Raw genomic sequence first — 20,621 nt, 5'->3', positions numbered from 1 at the left:
GTACCACTGCCAATGTATGCAGACAAAATAGCCATGTAAATCCATCTGGAAATGGACGCCTTTGAGAAAGGCTTTCCCTATCTGCTAAGGTTGGTTAACACATAAAATTGATCTGAGAGAGAAAATTCTTTCATCATTTCGAGATAATGGAGAAGAATTCTCCTCATGTCCAGTAATTCCAAGACTTTGTCCTTTTCCTTTATGCCTTGAATGCCATAAGCCAGACTTCCTGATTTACATGAAAAGTCAAGACCTCTTTTGGTAGAAAAGAAGGCACAGTGCATAGGGGCATGCTTACCTCCATAAATCTGAAGAAAGGCTTCTTGCATGATAAGAGCATGCAGCTTTTGAAGCCTTCTCACCAAGGCGATAGTCACCAGGAAACCGTCTAGACAGTAAGATCTATCAGTGAAGCATACTGTAAGGGTTCATAAGGGGCCTTACAGAAGGCCCATAAAACAATATTAAGATTCCATGTAGGGAATGGTTGTTTCAAAGGAGGATGCCATTGCAACACTCCTCTCAGGAATCTGGTTATGTCAGGATGGGAAGCTAAGGATCCTTTTTCAAATCAAGCTCTAAAGCATGAGAGATTCACCACCTGTACCTTGAGAAAGCTACCCACCAGGCCCTTTTCAAGACCATTCTGAAAGAACAATAGGATTATGGATATGGGAGCTGTGTATGGCTCCACCTTCTGATTAGTACACCAGTGCTGAAAAGTCTTTTAGTACTTAGCATAAGCTGCGACAGTCTGAATATCATTTCTGTGCTAAAGCTGCATACTCAAGAGCAATGCCACAAGACCAAAGCATTCAGATCCTCCAGGGCAAGTAGTCCTTGTGGCAGAAGTGTTGGAAGTAAGGGCATCCTGAGACATCTGTCCCATTGTAGCCACACTAGATCCATGTACCATGGATGATGCAGCCAATCTGGCGCCACTAGAATCATCAATCCATGATGGGTCGCAATTTTTGAATGACCATTGGCCATGGAGGAGACACGTACAACAGCTCTTCTGTTGGCCAAGGCTGGACTAGGGCATCTACACTGGCGATTTTCAGCTCAAATTGCCAGTTAGAGTACTGAGAGACTTTCTTGTTGCCCACTGACACCATTAGGTTAATTGATGGCCTTCCTCAGTGCTTCACAATTTTGTTGAAAGCACTCTGGGACAGAGAACACTCCCCTGGAACCAATGTCTGGCGACTGAGAAAGTCAGTTTGTATATTGTTTACTCCTGCTACATTGTGCTGCCAATCTGGGTTTCTGCCCAATAAAACAACAGTTGCACCTCCAATTATAACTAAGCACCCTTGGTGCCTCCTTGTCTGTTGACATATGCCACCTCTGTGGCATTGTCCGAGAAAACTCTGACCACTTTGCCTTCCAGAGACATTTCAAAGGCCTGCAGTGCTGGCTGGATGGCTCTCAGTTCCAATCTGTTGATGGATCATTTTCTTTGAGAGAATAACTAGCGGCCCTGAACTGGGCAGCCCTTGCCATGATCTCCCCAGTCATACAGACTGGCATCCACCATATCACTCAAGAGGAAATTCAAAAAGGTAAGCCCTAGTACAGTGTCTCTGCCACTAGTACAGATTTTGACATGCTTCCGCCGTCCAGGACAACTGCCTCTGGAGTGGATCCATTTGCAGAGACCAGCAGGATAGTAGTGAACTCTGAAGAGAACTTAGGTGAGCTTTTGTCCAAGGTACCATGCATATAGTTGCTACCATGGACTCCAGCAACTTCAGGTTATGCCAGTCTGTAGGAGCTGGCCTTGCCAGGATCTTCAAAATCTAGTGACAGCTTCAGTTTGCGTGCTTCTGGAAGGAAAACATGGCCTTCTGCCATGCTGAAAAGGACCCCCAGATACTCCAGGGATTGCTGTTTTGCTTCACATCGCACAAGAGGATCAACAGCCATTCACCGCTGTTTCCAGTTTTTTATTCAGTTGTTATCCATCAGGTTATTTTGTTCTGATACGTGTCAGGACCCCTGAGGAAGGAGTGTTTCTTCGGGTCCGGTCCGGTCTTATCAGTCCTTTTGGAAACAAACTGTTTAATGTGTTTTATGATTGTTCTATAAAGTCTCAGCGTCCTGTACATCATCACTGCAGTTTTTGTTTTTTGTTCTTCGTTTCGATATTTCACTGCAGTCGAGTTGGATCTTTTGTTTGTTGTTGACTCCAGGAATTGGACCAGTCTACATAACTCTTCTGAAAATTGATAATCCAACCCAGGTCCTGAAGGAGCTGGACAACTTATGCCACTGCCTGGTGACCATTGTTTTTGGACAGGGCTCTGATCAGCCAGTCATCCAAGTATGGATGAACCTGCATCCTCGCTTTGCATAGGTGTGCTGTAGGTACCATCATCACCTTTGTAAAGGTGCAAGGTGCCACTGCTAAACCAGAAATGAGCACCGAAAACTGGAAATGTCTCTCCAGTACATGGAACCTGAGAAACTTTCTGTGTTCCGGGAAATGGGAAAATGTAAATAGGCCTCTGTTAAATACAGTGAGGCTAGGACCTCTCTTGGTGCTACCTAAACTAGCACTGAACACATGGTCTCCATTCAGAATCTAATCTAATCTTCATTTTATATACCGAATATACTCCCTAAAGCAGGGGTGTCCAATATCGGTCCTCGAGGGCCGCAGTCCAGTTGGATTTTCAGGATTTCCCCAATGAATATACATGAGGTCTATTTGCATGCACTGCTTTCATTGTATGCTAATAGATCTCATGCATATTCATTGGGAAAATCCTGAAAACCCGACTGGATTGCGGCCCTCGAGGACCGACATTGGACACCCCTGCCCTAAAGAGCTCGACTCAGTTTACAGTTTGTTAAAAAAATGAAACATAAGTAAAAACTGTGGGATAAAACAGAAATTGGTTAGATTAGATGGATGGAGAAAGTATTTTAACACTGATGTTGTTATCCATCTGGGAACAAATGACCTGGCCAACAACTCCACACTTGCAGCACAGAAAGCTTTTCGGGAGCTTGGTGAGGGCGTGAAACCTTTTGTAAAGACTTTAGCTTTTTCTGAAATACTGCCTGCATATGGAAAAGGAGAGCAAAGAGTGAAAAACATAGAGGACTTTAATAGATGGCTCAGAGCCTGGTGTCATCAAGAAGGCTTCAGGTACATAGGAGGATGGGGAAATACATGGAAGGACAAGAAGCTATATTGCACTGATGGGCTATATATTACTACAGCAGGAAAAAGAAACCTTGCAGAGAAATTTAGACAATATTTTTCTAGGCATTTAAACTAGAAGGTGGGGGTGGTGTATGTACGAAGGACAATTATAGAGACCACCCCCAGCAAAAGAAAAGATGTGATAGTAGTAAAGGCTGCAACATAAGCAATATCAGCAACTCATTTCTTAGTATTGCAACGGAAAGTGAAACGACACAAAAATCCATACAAAAAAGGAGATTATCGCTGAAAAATAGCTGGAAAGCGATGACCACAAATGCTCGCAGTCTAAGCAACAAAGTTCATGATCTGCAAGCCCTGATATTAGAGGCAGATCTTGATATTGTTGCTATCACAGAGACATGGTTCAGTGAATCACATGGATGGGATGCAAACATACCGGGATATAATCTTTTTAGGAAGGACAGAGATGGTCATAAAGGTGGAGGAGTAGCTCTCTATGTAAAGATCAATATCCAAGCGACCGAAATGCAAGGGACCTGGGGAGAGGAAGAAGCGATATGGATTGCTCTGAAAAGAGAAGATGGAATTTCTATCTACGTGGGTGTAGTCTACAGACCTCCGACTCAATCGCAGCAAATTGATAAGGATCTGATTGTGGATATCCAAAAGTTTGGAAGGAAAGAGGAGGTTCTGCTGTTGGGAGATTTCAACCTGCTGGATGCGGACTGGAATGTTCCGTCTGCAGAATCGGAAAGAAGTAGGGAGATTGTGGATGCCTTTCAAGAGGCTCTGCTCAGACAAATGGTGACGGAACCCACAAGGGAAAAAGCTATATTGGATCTGGTCCTCACAAATGGAGAGAGTATCTCTAATGTTCGAGTGGGTGCTCACCTGGGTAGTAGCGATCATCAAACGGTTTGGTTTGATATAACGGCTAAAGTGGAGAGCGGCCGCACGATACTTAAAGTCCTAGATTTCAAACGTACGGACTTTAATGCAATGGGAAAGTACCTGAAGAAAGAGCTGTTAGGATGGGAGGACATAAGAGAAGTGGAAAGACAGTGGTCTAAGCTGAAAGGAGCGATAAAAATGGCTACGGACCTTTATGTGAAGAAAATCAATAAAAACAAGAGAAAAAGGAAGCCGATATGGTTCTCCAACCTAGTGGCTGAGAAAATAAAGGCGAAAGAGTTGGCGTTCATGAAATATAAAAAAACCCAAGAAGAGGAGAGCAGAAAGGACTACAGGGTGAAACTGAAAGAAGCCAAGAGAGAGATACGTTTGGCGAAGGCACAGGCGGAAGAACAAATGGCTAAAAATGTAAAAAAGGGAGATAAAAATTTTTTCAGATATATTAGTGAAAGGAGGAAGATAAAAAATGGAATTGCTAGGCTAAAAGATGCTGGGAACAAATATGTGGAGAGTGATGAGGAGAAAGCAAGTTTATCAAGTTTCAAGTTTATTAACTTTTTAATATACCGACCATCACAAAGTATCTGGCCGGTTTACAATAAGATTTATAAAAATTTTAAATATAAAATGTAGTGAGTGAACATTAAAGACATAGTTTGACTAACATGAACGTGCGGATAGGAGGGAAAGGGAGGGAGAAAGTTACATATTTTGGAGAAGAAAGGGAAAAGTGTGCTAAACAAATACTTCTGTTCTGTGTTCACAGAAGAAAATCCTGGAGAAGGACCGAGATTGTCTGGCAAAGTTACACGAGAAAATGGAGTAGATTCTGCGCTGTTCACGGAGGAGGGTGTTTATGAGCAACTTGAAAAACCTGAAGGTGGACAAAGCGATGGGACCAGACGGGATCCATCCCAGGATACTAAGGGAGCTCAGAGAGGTTCTGGCGAGTCCTATTAAAGACTTGTTCAACAAATCTCTGGAGACGGGAGTGATTCCTGGGGATTGGAGGAGAGCGGATGTGGTCCCTATTCATAAAAGTGGTCACAGGGATGAAGCAGGAAACTACAGGCCGGTGAGCCTCACTTCAGTTGTTGGAAAAATAATGGAAGTGTTGCTGAAAGAAAGGATAGTGTATTTCCTTGAATCTAATGGGTTACAGGATCCGAGGCAACATGGTTTTACAAAAGGTAAATTGTGCCAAACGAACCTGATTGAATTTTTTGATTGGGTGACCAGAGAGCTGGATCGAGGACATATGCTAGATGTAATTTACTTGGATTTCAGCAAAGCCTTTGATACAGTTCCTCATAGGAGGCTGTTGAACAAACTTGAAGGGCTGAAGTTAGAACCCACAGTGGTGAACTGGGTCAGAAACTGGCTGTCGGACAGACGCCAGAGGGTGGTGGTTAATGGAAGTCGCTCGAAGGAAGGAAAGGTGACTAGTGGAGTCCCTCAGGGTTCGGTGCTGGGGCCAATCCTGTTCAATATGTATGTAAGTGACATTGCTGAAGGGTTAGAAGGAAAAGTGTGCCTTTTTGCAGATGATACCAAGATTTGTAACAGAATAGACACCGAAGAGGGAGTGGAAAATATGAAAAAGGATCTGCAAAAGTTAGAGGAATGGTCTAATGCCTGGCAACTAAAATTCAATGCAAAGAAATGCAGAGTAATGCATTTGGGGATTAATAATAGGAAGGAACCGTATATGCTGGGAGGAGAGAAGCTGATATGCACGGACGGGGAGAGGGACCTTGGGGTGATAGTGTCCGAAGATCTAAAGGCGAAAAAACAGTGTGACAAGGCAGTGGCTGCTGCCAGAAGGATTCTGGGCTGTATAAAGAGAGGCGTAGTCAGTAGAAGGAAGAAGGTGTTGATGCCCCTGTACAGGTCATTGGTGAGGCCCCACTTGGAGTATTGTGTTCAGTTTTGGAGACCGTATCTGGCGAAAGACGTAAGAAGACTTGAAGCGGTCCAGAGGAGGGCGACAAAAATGATAGGAGGCTTGCGCCAGAAGACGTATGAGGAGAGACTGGAAGCCCTGAATATGTATACCCTAGAGGAAAGGAGAGACAGGGGAGATATGATTCAGACGTTCAAATACTTAAAGGGTATTAACGTAGAACAAAATCTTTTCCAGAGAAAGGAAAATGGTAAAACCAGAGGACATAATTTGAGGTTGAGGGGTGGTAGATTCAGGGGCAATGTTAGGAAATTCTACTTTACGGAGAGGGTGGTGGATGCCTGGAATGCGCTCCCGAGAGAGGTGGTGGAGAGTAAAACTGTGACTGAGTTCAAAGAAGCGTGGGATGAACACAGAAGATTTAGAATCAGAAAATAATATTAAATATTGAACTAGGCCAGTTACTGGGCAGACTTGTACGGTCTGCGTCTGTGTATGGCCGTTTGGAGGAGGATGGGCAGGGGAGGGCTTCAATGGCTGGGAGGGTGTAGATGGGCTGGAGTAAGTCTTAACAGAGATTTCGGCAGTTGGAACCCAAGCACAGTACCGGGTAAAGCTTTGGATTCTCACCCAGAAATAGCTAAGAAGAAAAAAAAAAAAAAAAAAAAATTTAAATTGAATCAGGTTGGGCAGACTGGATGGACCATTCGGGTCTTTATCTGCCGTCATCTACTATGTTACTATGTATGTTGAATTGCTTAAAATTACTATACGACATCTAAAATCAAATTAACTATTGTGAAAATCTTTTATTATCCAAGAGTCCAATCGATATACAAAAGAATAAATTATTCCTTACAATGACAGGAGTTGCAATGCAACTTATCACGAAAAATTGGCAGAATTGGGATAGGCTAAATTACAATTTCTGGTGGGAATCTTTATGCCAAGTTTATAAATTTGAACGTACACATGCAACAAACTTACATTAACAAAATTTTGTTTGACTTGATCATTAGTATTACCCTTTAGTTTCTCTCTGACTGTTGAACACATCTAGGAAGGGGGGTAGGGGAGGAGGGAGGGGGTGGTAATATATACTTATTATTATATTTGTATGCAATGAGTGCTGTTTACTGAAATATTTGTTCATTATCTGTTGCACTTTATGTTGGCTTGAAAAGGAATAAAGTATATAAACTCCAGAATCTGGGAACCTATAGTGCCGCATTGACAAACCTCTGATCCAGGATGGGCTTCCAATCATCTGAGTCTTTCTTGAGCCCAATAAAATACATCAAAAATCTGCCCAAGCCTGATTTTGTGTCTGGTACTGACTTCACGGTTTGGATCTCCAGAAGCCGTTTTACCATCACTCTGACTTTGACTGCTTTCTCTGATCTTCATACCAAAGAATCTACAAAGAAGTTCCAAAGAAGGCAAAAAAAAAAAAATTAAAAATTAAACTTGTAGCCCTCTCAAATGATGTCCAGCATCCAATTGTCTGAACAGATCTTCACCCAGGCCTCCTTGAACTACGAGAGTCTTCCTCCTATTTGGGGAAGCTCAGGCATCATTGGGACTTCTTGGTAATAGTTGCTGAGTGGGTTGTTGTTGCCTGAGGTCATTTGGAGCCCCCAAACCTCTGTGCCCGTTGCTGCATGGCGAGACCACCTATAGCCGCAAAAGGAACTACGATTTGAACCCCTGAGGCACGTGGTCTACTGTCTGGCGATTACTTAGGATAACAATCTGCCACACTGGCCATGAGATCCAACCCCTTGACAAACAGCATTTGTCCTTTAAAAGGGAGCCTGCTCAAAGTACCCTTCGAAGCAGAATATCCCGCCCATTGTCTGATCCAGAGAATCCTTCGGGCAGAGACAGAGCAAGCAGACACCTTGCTCATAACCCTAAAAACATCACATAGATCATCAGCTACATAATACACACCAGACAGTAACAGCTGGGGGTATATGCAGTTGTCAGCGGACAGAGTCCATCAAAGCATCTTATGGTAGGCATGCCTACAAAGGAAGCTGCCACAGTTGCTGCTGCTTTCAGACCAGGAGCTACAGCCTCAAACTGTTTTTGAAAACTAAGTCCTGTGCATCCTTTAGCATCACTCCTCCTTCGCTAAGGAGTGAAGTATGCTTAGTTACTTGCATTGCTAACGAATCCACCATAGGTGGGGCAAAAAGCTGCTGGAAATCAGGAGCCATCTGATGCAATTTTGCCATAGGCTTGGCAACTCTCAGTGGGTCCTCTGGCACCCTAATGCTCTGTCAGCATCATGGTTATCTCTGGATGCAAATGAAAGAAAAAAAAAATGTGGACTGGGTCTTAATGCTGCTCATAAGCAAAATTTGAGCTGTAGAAATTTACAGGGTCCCAGATTTAATTCCCACAACGATATAGTAATGATTTCTATCAAATCTGCCGGTTTGAAAAGTCTGCACACCGTCAGGTCCTCTCCCTGGTCTAGGGCTGCCACAGACTCTTGGTTGTTAACACTCACCTGAGACCTGGAATCCTCTAAACCTGAGGATTCACTTTGAGGAAATAAAGTCATTGACACGGACCCCCAGTCATCTTAGGTGTTTTCTGACGGGGCCTCCTGTTCCTGTGGTAAAGCTTTCCGGTTCTCGAGAGCCAGAACCAGTTCAGGTTTTCAGGATATCCACAATAAATATGCACGAGATAGATTTGCATCTCAAGGAGGCAATGCATGCAAATCCATCTCATACATATTCATTGTGGATATCCTAAAAACCTGACCTAGCTCTGACTCTTGAGGACCAGAATTGCCTACCTCTGCGCTAGGGAAATGCGCTCTGCGAAGGTAAACACCCATGCGCCAGCACCAGCAATATTCCAGACTGTGCAGATCCTTTATAGTTCACATAGGTTTACAAAATCAAAGTCAAATCCCTGGCCTGGATCTTCTGAGGATCTCTGCAGGGGAATGTCTTATGCCTTCATGGGTTCAAAGGTGTCTCTGCAATTGTGTCTTGCCACTGACGCTGAGTCGTCATTCACGGGCCACTCAGCCTGCACTCAAGCACCTGATAAATCAGGGGCAAACCGAACTCCCAGGGAATGCACCCCAAGATATCCTATGAATTATTGCAGCCTGGCTAGGTAGGATCCCTGTGAAATGGTTGCTCCTGCAGCTACAGCCCTCTGATCCAGACACTGTACCTTATCCCAGGAAGTGTGATGCATTGGTTAAAGCTAGAGCCTCAGCACCATGAGGTTGTGGGTTGACACCCACGCTGCTCCTTGTGACCCTGGGCAAGTCACTTAATGCCTCCATTGCCCCGGGTACATTAGATAGATAGTGAGCCTGCTGGGACAGATAGGGAAAAATGCTTGAGTACCTGAATAAATTCATGTAAACCATTCCGAGCTCCCTTGGGAGAATGGTATAGAAAACTGAATAAAGAGTTGTCACAGAAATCCTGGGAACCTTTGTAGCATCAGGAAACCTCAAAAGTCAGATAAAAACTCCATAAATAATAAATCTGACGCAGAGCAGATTAAGAGACCTTCTCAACTGAGCAGCTGAGGAATTGCCCGGTGACACATGATGGCAGAGTTGAAAAATGTAGATGATACCTTCTGCAATCCTTACAAGTAAAGGGAAGAAACCCACTTGTCAAAACTACTGTACCCTTTGCACTAAAATTACAGATTTATGGGAGACAGTGATTGGCAACCTAACTTTCTTTAGCAACCCTCCAGACCAGACACTTGGTTATGCATGCCTACCAGCAGATGGAGAGTGAGGACACCTAACTGAGAATTGTATATGAGCCCTAAGCAGTTTTCAGCCAGCCAACCAATCAGAATTTCTTAGTCTTCCAGCAGATGGTGGTCTTGTTCCCTGTGCCAGTCTGGTAGGCCCTGGGGAATGGGGAGTCCCCAGGGTGGTCTTATTTTTTTAGTTGGTCTGAATTCTTTGGGGAGTTTCTTATTTGAGCCTGTTTGAGCCTCGTTGCTTTGGGGGGATGTTGTTCCACAGGGCCCATGTTTACCCCTTGGGGGTGCTACATCCAGGTGGCTGGGTACCTACTCTCCTCTCTCTCCTCTTGGTTTGGAGAGGGCTGCACTGTGCCTCTGCTCCACAGTCCCACAGGAGTTTTGAATGCCCCTAAACAGCTCACAATAGCTATCTGCAATTTAAAATAATAAAATAAAATTGGAGAGAGCAGAGTGCTGATTAGGAGCCTTAAGCTCTGAGGAGAGGTGTCCCAGATTACCATTTCTCGTGGTCTTTTTCCCCAGATGTTTAAGCATGCAGTATCCATGACTCAGCGGGTGCCACTGTGGCATGAGTGCTGATCACCTACATCATTGCCAAGGTCTGAGGGATGGAATTATTGGCTCTGTGGGAAACCAAAGCCATTTTTGCAATCCATACCAGAGGTTGCAACAGGGAATGAGTTAAAGTCCCTTTAGCAGTGGGGCTGGCTTAAGCAGTTACTGAGTCATTTATGTTTTACTTTGAATGGAAATGCTCTGTACTTTTATTTCATCTTTTTCCCATATAGGTTAACAATCCCTTGCCTCCTTGAGCCAGCATTTCTGTTATTAGTCCAGTCATTCATACTAGGAATACTGGACTACTGGAATATTGTGTATCTGGGAGGTCTCCAAAATAAATTTTATCGACTTAGACTGATATAAAACACCGCAGTTCGTCTAATTTTTAGACTATGAAAGACAGATCATATAACCCTCTATTATAGAGAGTTACACTGGTTACTTTTTGAGGCGAGGGTGCTATTAAAATTTAGATGTCTATCAACAATATTTGATTTTCCATCGGTTAGGGCATGAGTAGGCAATTCCGGTCCTCGAGAGCCGGAGCCAGGTCAGGTTTTCAAGATAACTACAATAAATATGCATGAGATAGATTTGCATCTCAAGGAGGCAGTGCATGCAAATCCATCTCATACATATTCATTGTGGATATCCTGAAAACCTGACCTGGCTCCAGCTCTCGAGGACCAGAATTGCCTACCCCTGGGTTAGGGGATGCTGTTACAAAAGATTTCACAACAGATTGCTTTCATATCAGGCAACCATTTGGGATTCTGTTTATCGCCCATTATTTTCCACTTCTACTTCTTATATGAATTTTAGAAAACTGCTTAAGACTTATCTATATGATAAATAATTAGTCATTTTTGATTTGTTTAATTATAGCTCACTGTTTGATGTTCAGCTCTTCTTGCTTATTGTAAACCACAAGGATCCACATGGTTTTTGCCGTGTACAAGTGGCATGTTATGTTATGTCTAGTCCCGTCCTCAGTCTCAGTAGCCTCTCAGTCTTATTCTCCCTTAATAGCAGCTCTCCTCTAGTCTCAGCAGCTCATCTCAGCCTCAGTTCTGCTAAGTGTGTTGGAAGAGTAGGAGAGAAGCTCCTTTCAGCAACTCAGAGACACAAACTGGACTCTCAGCTCTTGACTAGCAGTGGAGTTGTCTGGTTGCTTGGAAATCAGTTCATAAGCTGACTGGATGATAAGAACCTTTATGGCAACCAACTAGTGCCCGGATGCTCTAAAATCACCATTAAAATCCTGTGTGTCACAGTGAGGCCAATAAATAGTCCAATTTGAAAATGGTGATTGATGTTCAAACAATTTTGCATGCAAATGAGCTTCTCGGAGGTCTGCCGTAATCCTATCCGATCAGTCGTTGGAGAAAGCGACTGACACATGCGCAGAGCCAGCAGGGGAAGCCCTGAACAACTGAGTTGTACTCAGCTGATTTGGTTTTTTTTAAATTGAAAAAAAATGTGCATGTTTTACACATGCACATCTGTGCCCATGTAAAAAAAACCAAAAAGTCATGCCAGAACCTTCCCTGATGATGGCCCACACCCCCAAACATAAATTTATAAAAAATCAGCAGGAGGGAAGCCCATTCCCTCCTGCTAGTCACCAGGACCCCCCCCCCCACACACACACACACTCCCTACTCCCCCACCTTTAAATTGAAGATAGGTAGGAGGGATGCCCACTTCCTCCTGCTGCTGCCCCCCCACAAACCCCTCAAAAAACCCCTCCACTTTTAAATGGAAGATTGGCTAGAGGGATGCTGATTCCTTCCTGCTGCCGGGGCCCCCCCGCAATCCCACAACTTTTTGATGAAAATCTAGCAGGAGGGATGCCCACTCCCTCCTACCAGCAGGCCTGCCTCTTCAAAATGGTGGGCCTTCCCCTTCCCGGGTGCATCCTGGGATGCACTGGAAGGGGCCTTAGACTCTGATTGGCCCAGGTACCTAAGGCCATTTCTGGATGCACTGGGAGTGGCCTTAGGCGCTTGGGCGAATCAAAATCTTAGGTCCCTTAGGCCCCTCCTAGGATGCACCGGGAAGGCCAGCCATTTTGAAGAGGCTGGCCTGCTGGTAGGAGGAAGTGGACATCCCTCCTGCTGGATTTTCATCAAAAAGGTAGTGTTGTGGGGGGGAAGGTGTTGGGGGTTTACAAGGGGCCCTGGCAGATGGAGGGAGTGGATATCCCTCCTGCACTCTTTAATTTAAAAGTGGGGGGTCTGGGTGGCTGAGGCAGGAGGGAGTATGCTTCCCTCCTGTCAATTTTTTTTGAAGTTTGGGGTGTATGGGCTGTCATGGGGGTGGAGGGTGTCCCTGGTACAACTTAAAAATTTTTTTTTTAATGGAGACAGATATTGTGCATGTGTAATACGTACACAACATCTATACCCATTTTTTTAAAAGTTGCTGTTCAGCGCTGTTTTAACACTACTGGCACCTCCAAACCTGTCAGAGATTTGGGAGCACTAAAAACTAATGCTTCATTTTGTGCATCATATGGGTATCAATTGACTCCATTCTAATACTGACTCATTCTAATACTGATGAGCTCGTTGTAATGTATTTACATACGATTATCGGAGGCTGCTACAAACCATGGAGAATACAGCAATTTGCCATTTTGTACATCGATAGCTGAAATACTTTAACTCTAAACCAGTTAAAACTAGTTTAGCAACAATTGTTAAATGCACAGTGAGTTTTGTGCATCTAGCACCGCATGGCTTAATTGCTGTTCCCCTCCCCTCTCCTAATCAAGAGCATAACTCTTATACTTTATTTACAAAGGTTCCATAATATCTGCTTCCTGCCCTCACCCCTGGCAATGCGCAGCACTCTCATTATGCGGATGATGGTGGGGTTGATTGGCAGAGCCGCATTGATCTCAATCTCTTCCAGGGTGATGCCCATAACAGAGAGAAGCACAATAGCCAAATCCAGCTGATTCCACCTGAAAAACAATGCCAAGACCAACTTAAAAACATTAAGAAGCTGAACTAACATCAAATGTTATCCCATAGTAACTGCAAAACCTTTTGCATTAATTGTTGGAGGAGTTCCAAATATTCAGAGGTAGGTAGCTGTACTGTTAATACCAATCAATAGTCACTAATGCACCATGTTAATGACTTCGGCCCCGATATTCAGCCGACAGCAATCAGCGTTTTGCTGACCACCGCTGGCACTAAACCCAGAAATTTAATGCCAGACTGTATCCAGGCACTGGTATTGAATTTCCGGGTTTGCGAACTGGCTAATGCATAGCCAATTAAGTGCAATATTCAGTACTTACAAAGACGAGGGGACACTCGATGAAGTTACAGGGAAGTACGTTTAAAACCAACAGGAGGAAATATGTATTCACTCAGAGAATAGTTAAGCTCTGGAATGCATTGCCAGATGATGTAACTGGTTTTAAAAGAGGTTTGGACAAGTTCCTAAAGAAAAAGTCTATAGTCTGCTATTGAGACAGACGTGGGATAAGCCGCTGTTTGCCCTGGATCAGTAGCATGGAATGTTGCTATTATCTGGGGTTTTGCCAGGTACTAGTGATCTGGTTTGGCCACCATGAAGATAGGATATTGAGCTAAATGGACTACCGTTCTGACCCAGTAAGGCTATTCTTATGTTCTTATAGGTTACCGCATAAAGGTCATGCAGTTCTATTTAAGCAGTCTGGGACATACCAGTGTGACTGGTTAAGTTCTGAATAGCGCAAACAAAATAAAAAATCCAACAGGAACTGCAGCAAACCAAACAGCAAAGCAAAAAAACAAAAACAACTGCAGACTATGTACAAGATGCAGGCACTGTTTATTTCAAACTTTAATGGTATATACAACCTTATTACCAAACAGGGGACCCGACACGGTCCGTGTTTCGGACAACACGCCTTCTTCAGGGGTCCGTGGTAGATAAGGTTTTATGACAAACAGCATTAAAAGGAACAAACAAGTGCCCAGAAAAGTGTAGTCAAGTTCAAGTTTCAAGTTTTATTAATTTTGATATACCAACCATCAAGTTAATATCTGGCTGGTTAACAATATGTTTAAAAGAAAGAGAAACTAAAAAAACTAAAAAAAAAAGAGGCATTGTGTATATACAAATAACATTACAGGACGAACTAGACCGTGAGGATAAAAGGGAAGGGAGGGTGAAGTTACATATTTGAGAAGAAAATGGAGATAGTAGGGTAAGGATAAAACATAATGGAGGGGGCGCTTTAAAGAAAGCTTTAAAAAATCTGAAATACTTCCAGGAACAATCTACATCAAATCCATACCTATACGTATGGATACTAAAATAAAATTATTAGGCGTCACCTTAGATAGCGAACTTACTTTTCATGACCATATAAGTTCCATCGTAAAAACTTGTTTCTTCAAATTACGTATCATTCGTTCCCTCAGATCTATATTAACTACAGACTCGATTAATACTTTAATTCATTCCCTAGTCATTTCCCACTTAGACTACTGTAATTCTCTTTTAAATGGACTCCCCCAAAAAGAACTTCGACGGCTTCAACTTATTCAAAATACCGCAATCAAACTCATCTACAAAATAGGTAAATTCGAACATGTTACTCCTCTTCTTAAAGAGGCTCATTGGCTCCCAATCACACATCGGATAACTTATAAAATCATACTGCTCACTTTTAAAATTAAACACTCTCACCTGCCCTTATTTCTAGATAAACTATTAATCCCCCAAAGTTCCCCTCGTGCCTTAAGATCTACTGATCAAAAACTGCTTTTCATTCCATCATTAAAAGAATCCTATTACACTAGGAAAACCAACTTTTCTATAACTGCCCCCACACTATGGAATTCTCTCCCTCAATATCTTCGGGATGAAACCCAATTACTAAAATTTAAGATTAATCTTAAAACTTATCTATTTCAAGACGCCTTTGCTAAATCTTAATCATCACTTGGCTCATTCATCGATCTCTTTCTCAAAACTAATCTCTTCTTCAGCGCATATTTCTCATACCATGCACCCTTACCCCTCGTGTTACATTCCTTCCCTCTATCTCATTTCTTCTATTATTATGTAACTTTTCCCTTCCTCCCTACTGATCCTCACTGTCAGGTTTTGTCCGTTCATGTTTTATATGTTTTCCCCTTTCTTTTTTTTTAACACTATTAATTAATTCTTGCTATTCTATTTTAAATTTTATTGTTAACCGGTCAGATATTTGTTTTATGATCGGGATATTAAAAACCAATAAACTTGAAACTTGAATTGATGGTAAATAGAGAAGATGGCTCTAAGTGAAAGCGAAGGCATCGCGGAATAAAAACGTTTTTAAGTCTGTCTTAAATTTATCAAGTCATGATTTGTCGCGGAGTTGCTGTGGCAGGGAATTCCAGAGGGTAGGGGCAGTTACTGCGAAATTTACTTTACGTGTATTGTAGAAGTCTTTGATAGTGGGGATAAATAGAAGTTTTTGATCAGTTGATCTTAGAGAGCGTGAAGAACAGTAGGGAATGAGAAGTTTGTCAAGGAATGAGGGCAAATGAGAGAGCTTTATTTTGAAGGATAGTAAGATAATTTTAAAGGTGATGCGGTGAGTAATAGGGAGCCAGTGTAGTGCTGGATTATAAAAAAAAGTGTAGTGCTGGATTATAAAAGAACGTTTTTTTATAATCCAGCACTACACTTTTCTGGGCACTTGTTTGTTCCTTTTAATGCAGTTTGTCATAAAACCTTATCTACCACGGACCCCTGAAGAAGGCGTGTTGTCCGAAACACGGACCGTGTCGGGTCCCCTGTTTGGTAATAAGGTTGTATATACCATTAAAGTTTGAAATAAACAGTGCCTGCATCTTGTACATAGTCTGCAGTTATTTTTGGTTTTTTGCTTTTAAGTTCTGAATAGCAGCACTTAACTGGCCAAGTGTTGACTCTGCCACCAGAATATCCCCCAAACAGCTGCTCCTGATTGGTGTAGCCCGACTTTACTACAGGAAGAGGCAGTCGGAGCAGACGAGTGATTTTCTTCACCCGCCGGCGTTCCAGCTGCCCTCTCCTGCCTCCCCTGCCTTTTGACAGGCGAAAAACCACATTTGCGGTTTTTTGTAATTCATGGAGGTTCCTGGAACGGCTCACAATTTAAAAGTAAAAAAAAAAGTTACAGTCTACTGCAATGGCCACCAGGCTACCCTTCAAAGCTGCTTGCTGCTATGTTCAGAATGCCCATAATACCTGATATTGTCAGGAGTCTAGTTTCCCTTTCCGGTGCCACTTTGAAGGGTGAGGAAGGGGGACAGTAACCTTTGGGAGATTAAAGAGGAGTCATGCCTTAATCCTTCCAGTTGTCAGCTACTCAAACATGGCACCTGCACATGACTGAAACAGGTTTTATAAAGACAACAGACACCTATATGTGCCTTTATACAGTAGGCTCCTAAATCCAGCAATAGTGTGCAAATGCCGATGTACAAATTTAAATTTACACAATGTCAGAGCTGGATAAAGGCTCCCGTTTCAACTTTTTTTAATACAGGTGACATAGGCACCTATATGATTTCATAAAATAGGCTCCAGGACCAACCCCAGTATCATACAAATCCTGATGCAGAAATTTATGCCTGCTCTGAAGAAGGTGTACGTGTATGCATGTAGGCTTATGTAGTTTAGAAAATGTGTGTACATTGCAATTCTGTTCCCGCATCACTTGGGAACACCTATTTATTTATTCATTCAGTTTTCTATACCGTTCTCCCAGAGGAGCTCAGAACGGTTTACATGAATTTATTCAGGTACTCATAGTATTTTTCCTTGTCTGTCTCGGTGGGCTCACAATCTATCTACATATAAAAATGTGCCTAATTTTTCTGTGTGTATAATTTTTTAACCAGCCAATATTCAGCGCTACTTAACTGGCCAGAAATGGCGCTCACCAGTTAAATAGTGCAAATATTAAATGTGAGATCGATTATATCTACTGAATATTCCCCAGTTAGCGGCTAAAGGTTAACCGGCTATACCATGTGATCAGTGGCGTACCTAGGGGGGGGCGGGGGGGGGCGGGCCGCCCCGGGTACCAGCCCTAAGGGGGTGTTCCCGGCCTTGCCGTTCAGTCCCCCGCCACCCCCGAAGGACCGCTCGCCCCACTGACCTTCCTGCACCACCTGTGAAGCAGCCCGCAGCAGGATCGCGAAGTCAGCGTCAGCATCCCTGCGCTGCTTCCTGCGCCGCGATCCCGCCCCTCCTCTGACGTCAGAGGAGGGGCGGGACCGTGGCGCAGGAAGCAGCACAGGGATCGCTGACGCTGACTTCGCGATCCTGCTGCGGCTGCTTCATAGGTGGTGCGGGGAGGCCAGGGGGGCGAGCGGTCCTTCGGGGTGGGTCGGGGCATCAGGCCTTCAGGGTGGGGCGGGCGGGCAGGCAAGCAGGCTTTCAAGGGGGAGGGGGTGACAGGCAGGCAGGCAGGCCTTCAAGGGGGGACAGGCCTTCGGGGGGGGGTGCAGACCTTCAAGGGGTGCAGGCCTTCAAGGGGGGCAGGCAGGCCTTCAGGGGGGTGCAGGCCTTCGGGGGGGTGTAGGCCTTTGGGGGGTGCAGACCTTCAAGGGGGTGCAGGCCTTCAAGGGGGGGAACAGGCCTTCAAGGGGGGAAAGGCAGGCAGGCCTTCAAGGGGGGGACAGGCCTACAAGGGGGGGGACAGGCCTACAAGGGGGGGGACAGGCCTACAAGGGGGGTGGGACAGGCCTTCAAGGGGGGGTGCAGGCCTTCAAGGGGGGTGCAGGCCTTCGGGGGGTGCAGACCTTCAAGGGGGGGACAGGCAGGCAGGCCTTCAAGGGGGGGACAGGCCTACAAGGGGAAGGGACAGGCCTTCAAGGGGGGTGCAGGCCTTCAAGGTGGGACAGGCAGACCTTTAAGGGGGGACAGGCCTTTGGGGGGGGGACCATGATTTAGAAGTACACGGAGGGAAGGGGGTGTTCAAAGAGACATGCATATGCCAAACTTTGGGGGGGGGGAAGAAATAATGGGTCTGAAAATAGAGGAGAGGGAGAGAGATGATGGACCATGGGATTTAGGGAGGGAAGGAACAGAAAGGGAGAGAAATTGGACACAAGGGATGGTGTGGAGGAGGGATAGAGATACTGGATAGGAGGGTAATTAGGAAAAGAAACGGAGAGATGGTGGACTCTGGGATGGTGGGGAAGGAGGGAGAGATGCCGGATGAAAGGGTATTTAAGAAAAGGTGGATCTGTGGAGGGAGATGAAAAAAAGGAAAGATACCAGACTTCCTGGGAAGGGAAGGGAAATGGAAAGGGAGGACAGAGTTGGCAGATGGATGGTTAGCATGCAGAAAGAAGGAGACCCTGGCAAGCAAGTTATCAGAAGAAAACCAGAGCCTTGGACCAACAAGATTTGAAATATAACCAGACAACAAAAGGTAGAAAAATTAATTTTATTTTCTGTTTTGTGATTATAACATGTCAGATTTGAAATGTGTATCCTGCCAGAGCTGGTGTTGGACTGCAAACGTGAGCTAGGATTTAACAGAAAGAGGAAAAGTCCTTTTTGTTTCTTTATTTTATTTACACCACAGCGCCAGTGTGGTTAGGAGAAGCCAAAGGGGGTGAAAAAGCTATAAAACCCACCAGGAGTTTTGAAAAAAATCACCCAACTGGGCAGGAAAATCGAATTGAAAAACCAATTCAATAGGGCTGAATCGAATCAAAATTTTTTTTTCCTGTATCTGGCAGCATTAGTTTGCGCTACTGTCTTAGACTTTAGGACCTGGGATTGAGGAGAGATGGCATCCTCAGTACTTTATAATGCAAGTGAAACGAGGATTTGGTCAGACTTTTGAAGGGTCTGCAGAAAAAAAATATTGTATAGGCCGGGGACATGAGACAGCAGGAAATGGGAACTTTTCTTCCTTCTATTTTTGTGAATGGAAAGGCTGAGGATGTCAGAGAGGTCAGTTAAAATATGTGCTTTATAAGAAAATATAATAATGTGTTTTATAAAGTTTATAGCATAGCTGGCCTACCCAGTGAGGTGTTCCTAGTGGTGATGGTGGCAGCATGTCAATGTATTGAGAGGAAGAGGTGGTCTGGGAAATTCTGCTGAGCTAACTCCGGGCCCATTTCCACCCCCCAGTTAGTCCACTCCACTCAACTAATTCACACACTGAGTGGGTCTTTGGGTGTTGTTTTGGGATCTCTTCCAGTGGTTTATCTCCTTCTGGTCCAAGGAAGGAAACTTTGTTATCCTTAGCATTGACCTACAGAATATGTTTGTAACAGCGCTGCTTGTGTGGCATTAGGCTATGTAGTGATCGAAAGAAAAAAACAGACCTTTGCACATTTTTGCACTATATGGTGGGTGTATGAGGAGATTCACATTTCCTGCACAGCTAAGTCCATGTGAAGTTACCTTGTGCTGTATTTGACATCTAGCAAGGTCTCTGTTTGAAAGGAAAGATCTAAACTTAAAAATGAAGTGGCCAGAAGTTATGGTAAAAGCAGATAGTGTAGCTGGTTTTAAGAAAGATTTGGACAAATTCCTGGAGGAAAAGTCCATAATCTGTTATTAAGACATGGGGGAAGTGTCTGCTTGCCCTGGATCGGTAGCATGGAATGTTGCTACTCTTTGGGTTTTGACCAGGTATTAGTGTCCTGGATTGGCTACCATGAGAATGGGCTACTGGGCATGATGGACCATTGGTCTGACCCAGTTAGGCTATTCTTATGTTATGTTCTCATCTGTAGGGGCCTTTGTTTTCACTTCTTATTTTAATGTATTTTTTTTTCTGGGAACTTATCAGTGTTTTTTATAATGGGAACAAAAATGGAAGAGAATTAATGTGTGTGGAATGGGGGGTAACTAATTTCTTCAGCTAAATAATTCAATCCACTTCAAACAGACATAGGAGAACTTGTGCACCATTCACACACCCTCCAACCAAAAACGTCAAAAGAAAAAAACTGTTCGACAACCTCCTAGCCATTCGAGCTGCAACACTCGACCCCCAACTCTACAACCAATTGATATCAACCACAGACTGCAAAACCTTCAAAAAGAAATAAAAACCCTTCTATTCAAAAAACACATAAAACCGAACTAACACAATCAGAACTGTCCCAAGCATCACCTGCAACTACTCCATATGTACTTCTAATGTCATGACAATTTAGACATAATTTATGTTATGTTATGTTTGGAATAATGGTTACATATATGAGGTTCAATAAAAGAAAATTTTCACTGCCTGTTTCTATTCTGACCATTTATTCCATTTCATGGTTATTGCAAAAAAAAAAA

The 20,621-nt window shown here is 43.7% G+C and overlaps 1 protein-coding gene across 7 annotated transcripts in view; it reads right to left on the bottom strand.

The window, feature by feature from the left end:
- The window catches only part of CACNA1I (calcium voltage-gated channel subunit alpha1 I), a 1,298,213-nt gene that overhangs the window by 106,846 nt on the left and 1,170,746 nt on the right, over positions 1-20,621 (bottom strand). For all 7 annotated transcript variants that reach the window (XM_033929511.1, XM_033929508.1, XM_033929510.1 and 4 more), the window contains one exon: positions 13,154-13,287. In XM_033929511.1, coding sequence (XP_033785402.1) covers positions 13,154-13,287 — 134 coding nt within the window. The remainder of the gene's footprint in view (positions 1-13,153; positions 13,288-20,621) is intronic.

Source organism: Geotrypetes seraphini, chromosome 2, assembly GCF_902459505.1.
Source record: "Geotrypetes seraphini chromosome 2, aGeoSer1.1, whole genome shotgun sequence".
NCBI lineage: Eukaryota > Metazoa > Chordata > Amphibia > Gymnophiona > Dermophiidae > Geotrypetes > Geotrypetes seraphini.
Note: the sequence above shows the minus strand (reverse complement) of the source record. Positions and strands in the feature narration are given on the sequence as shown.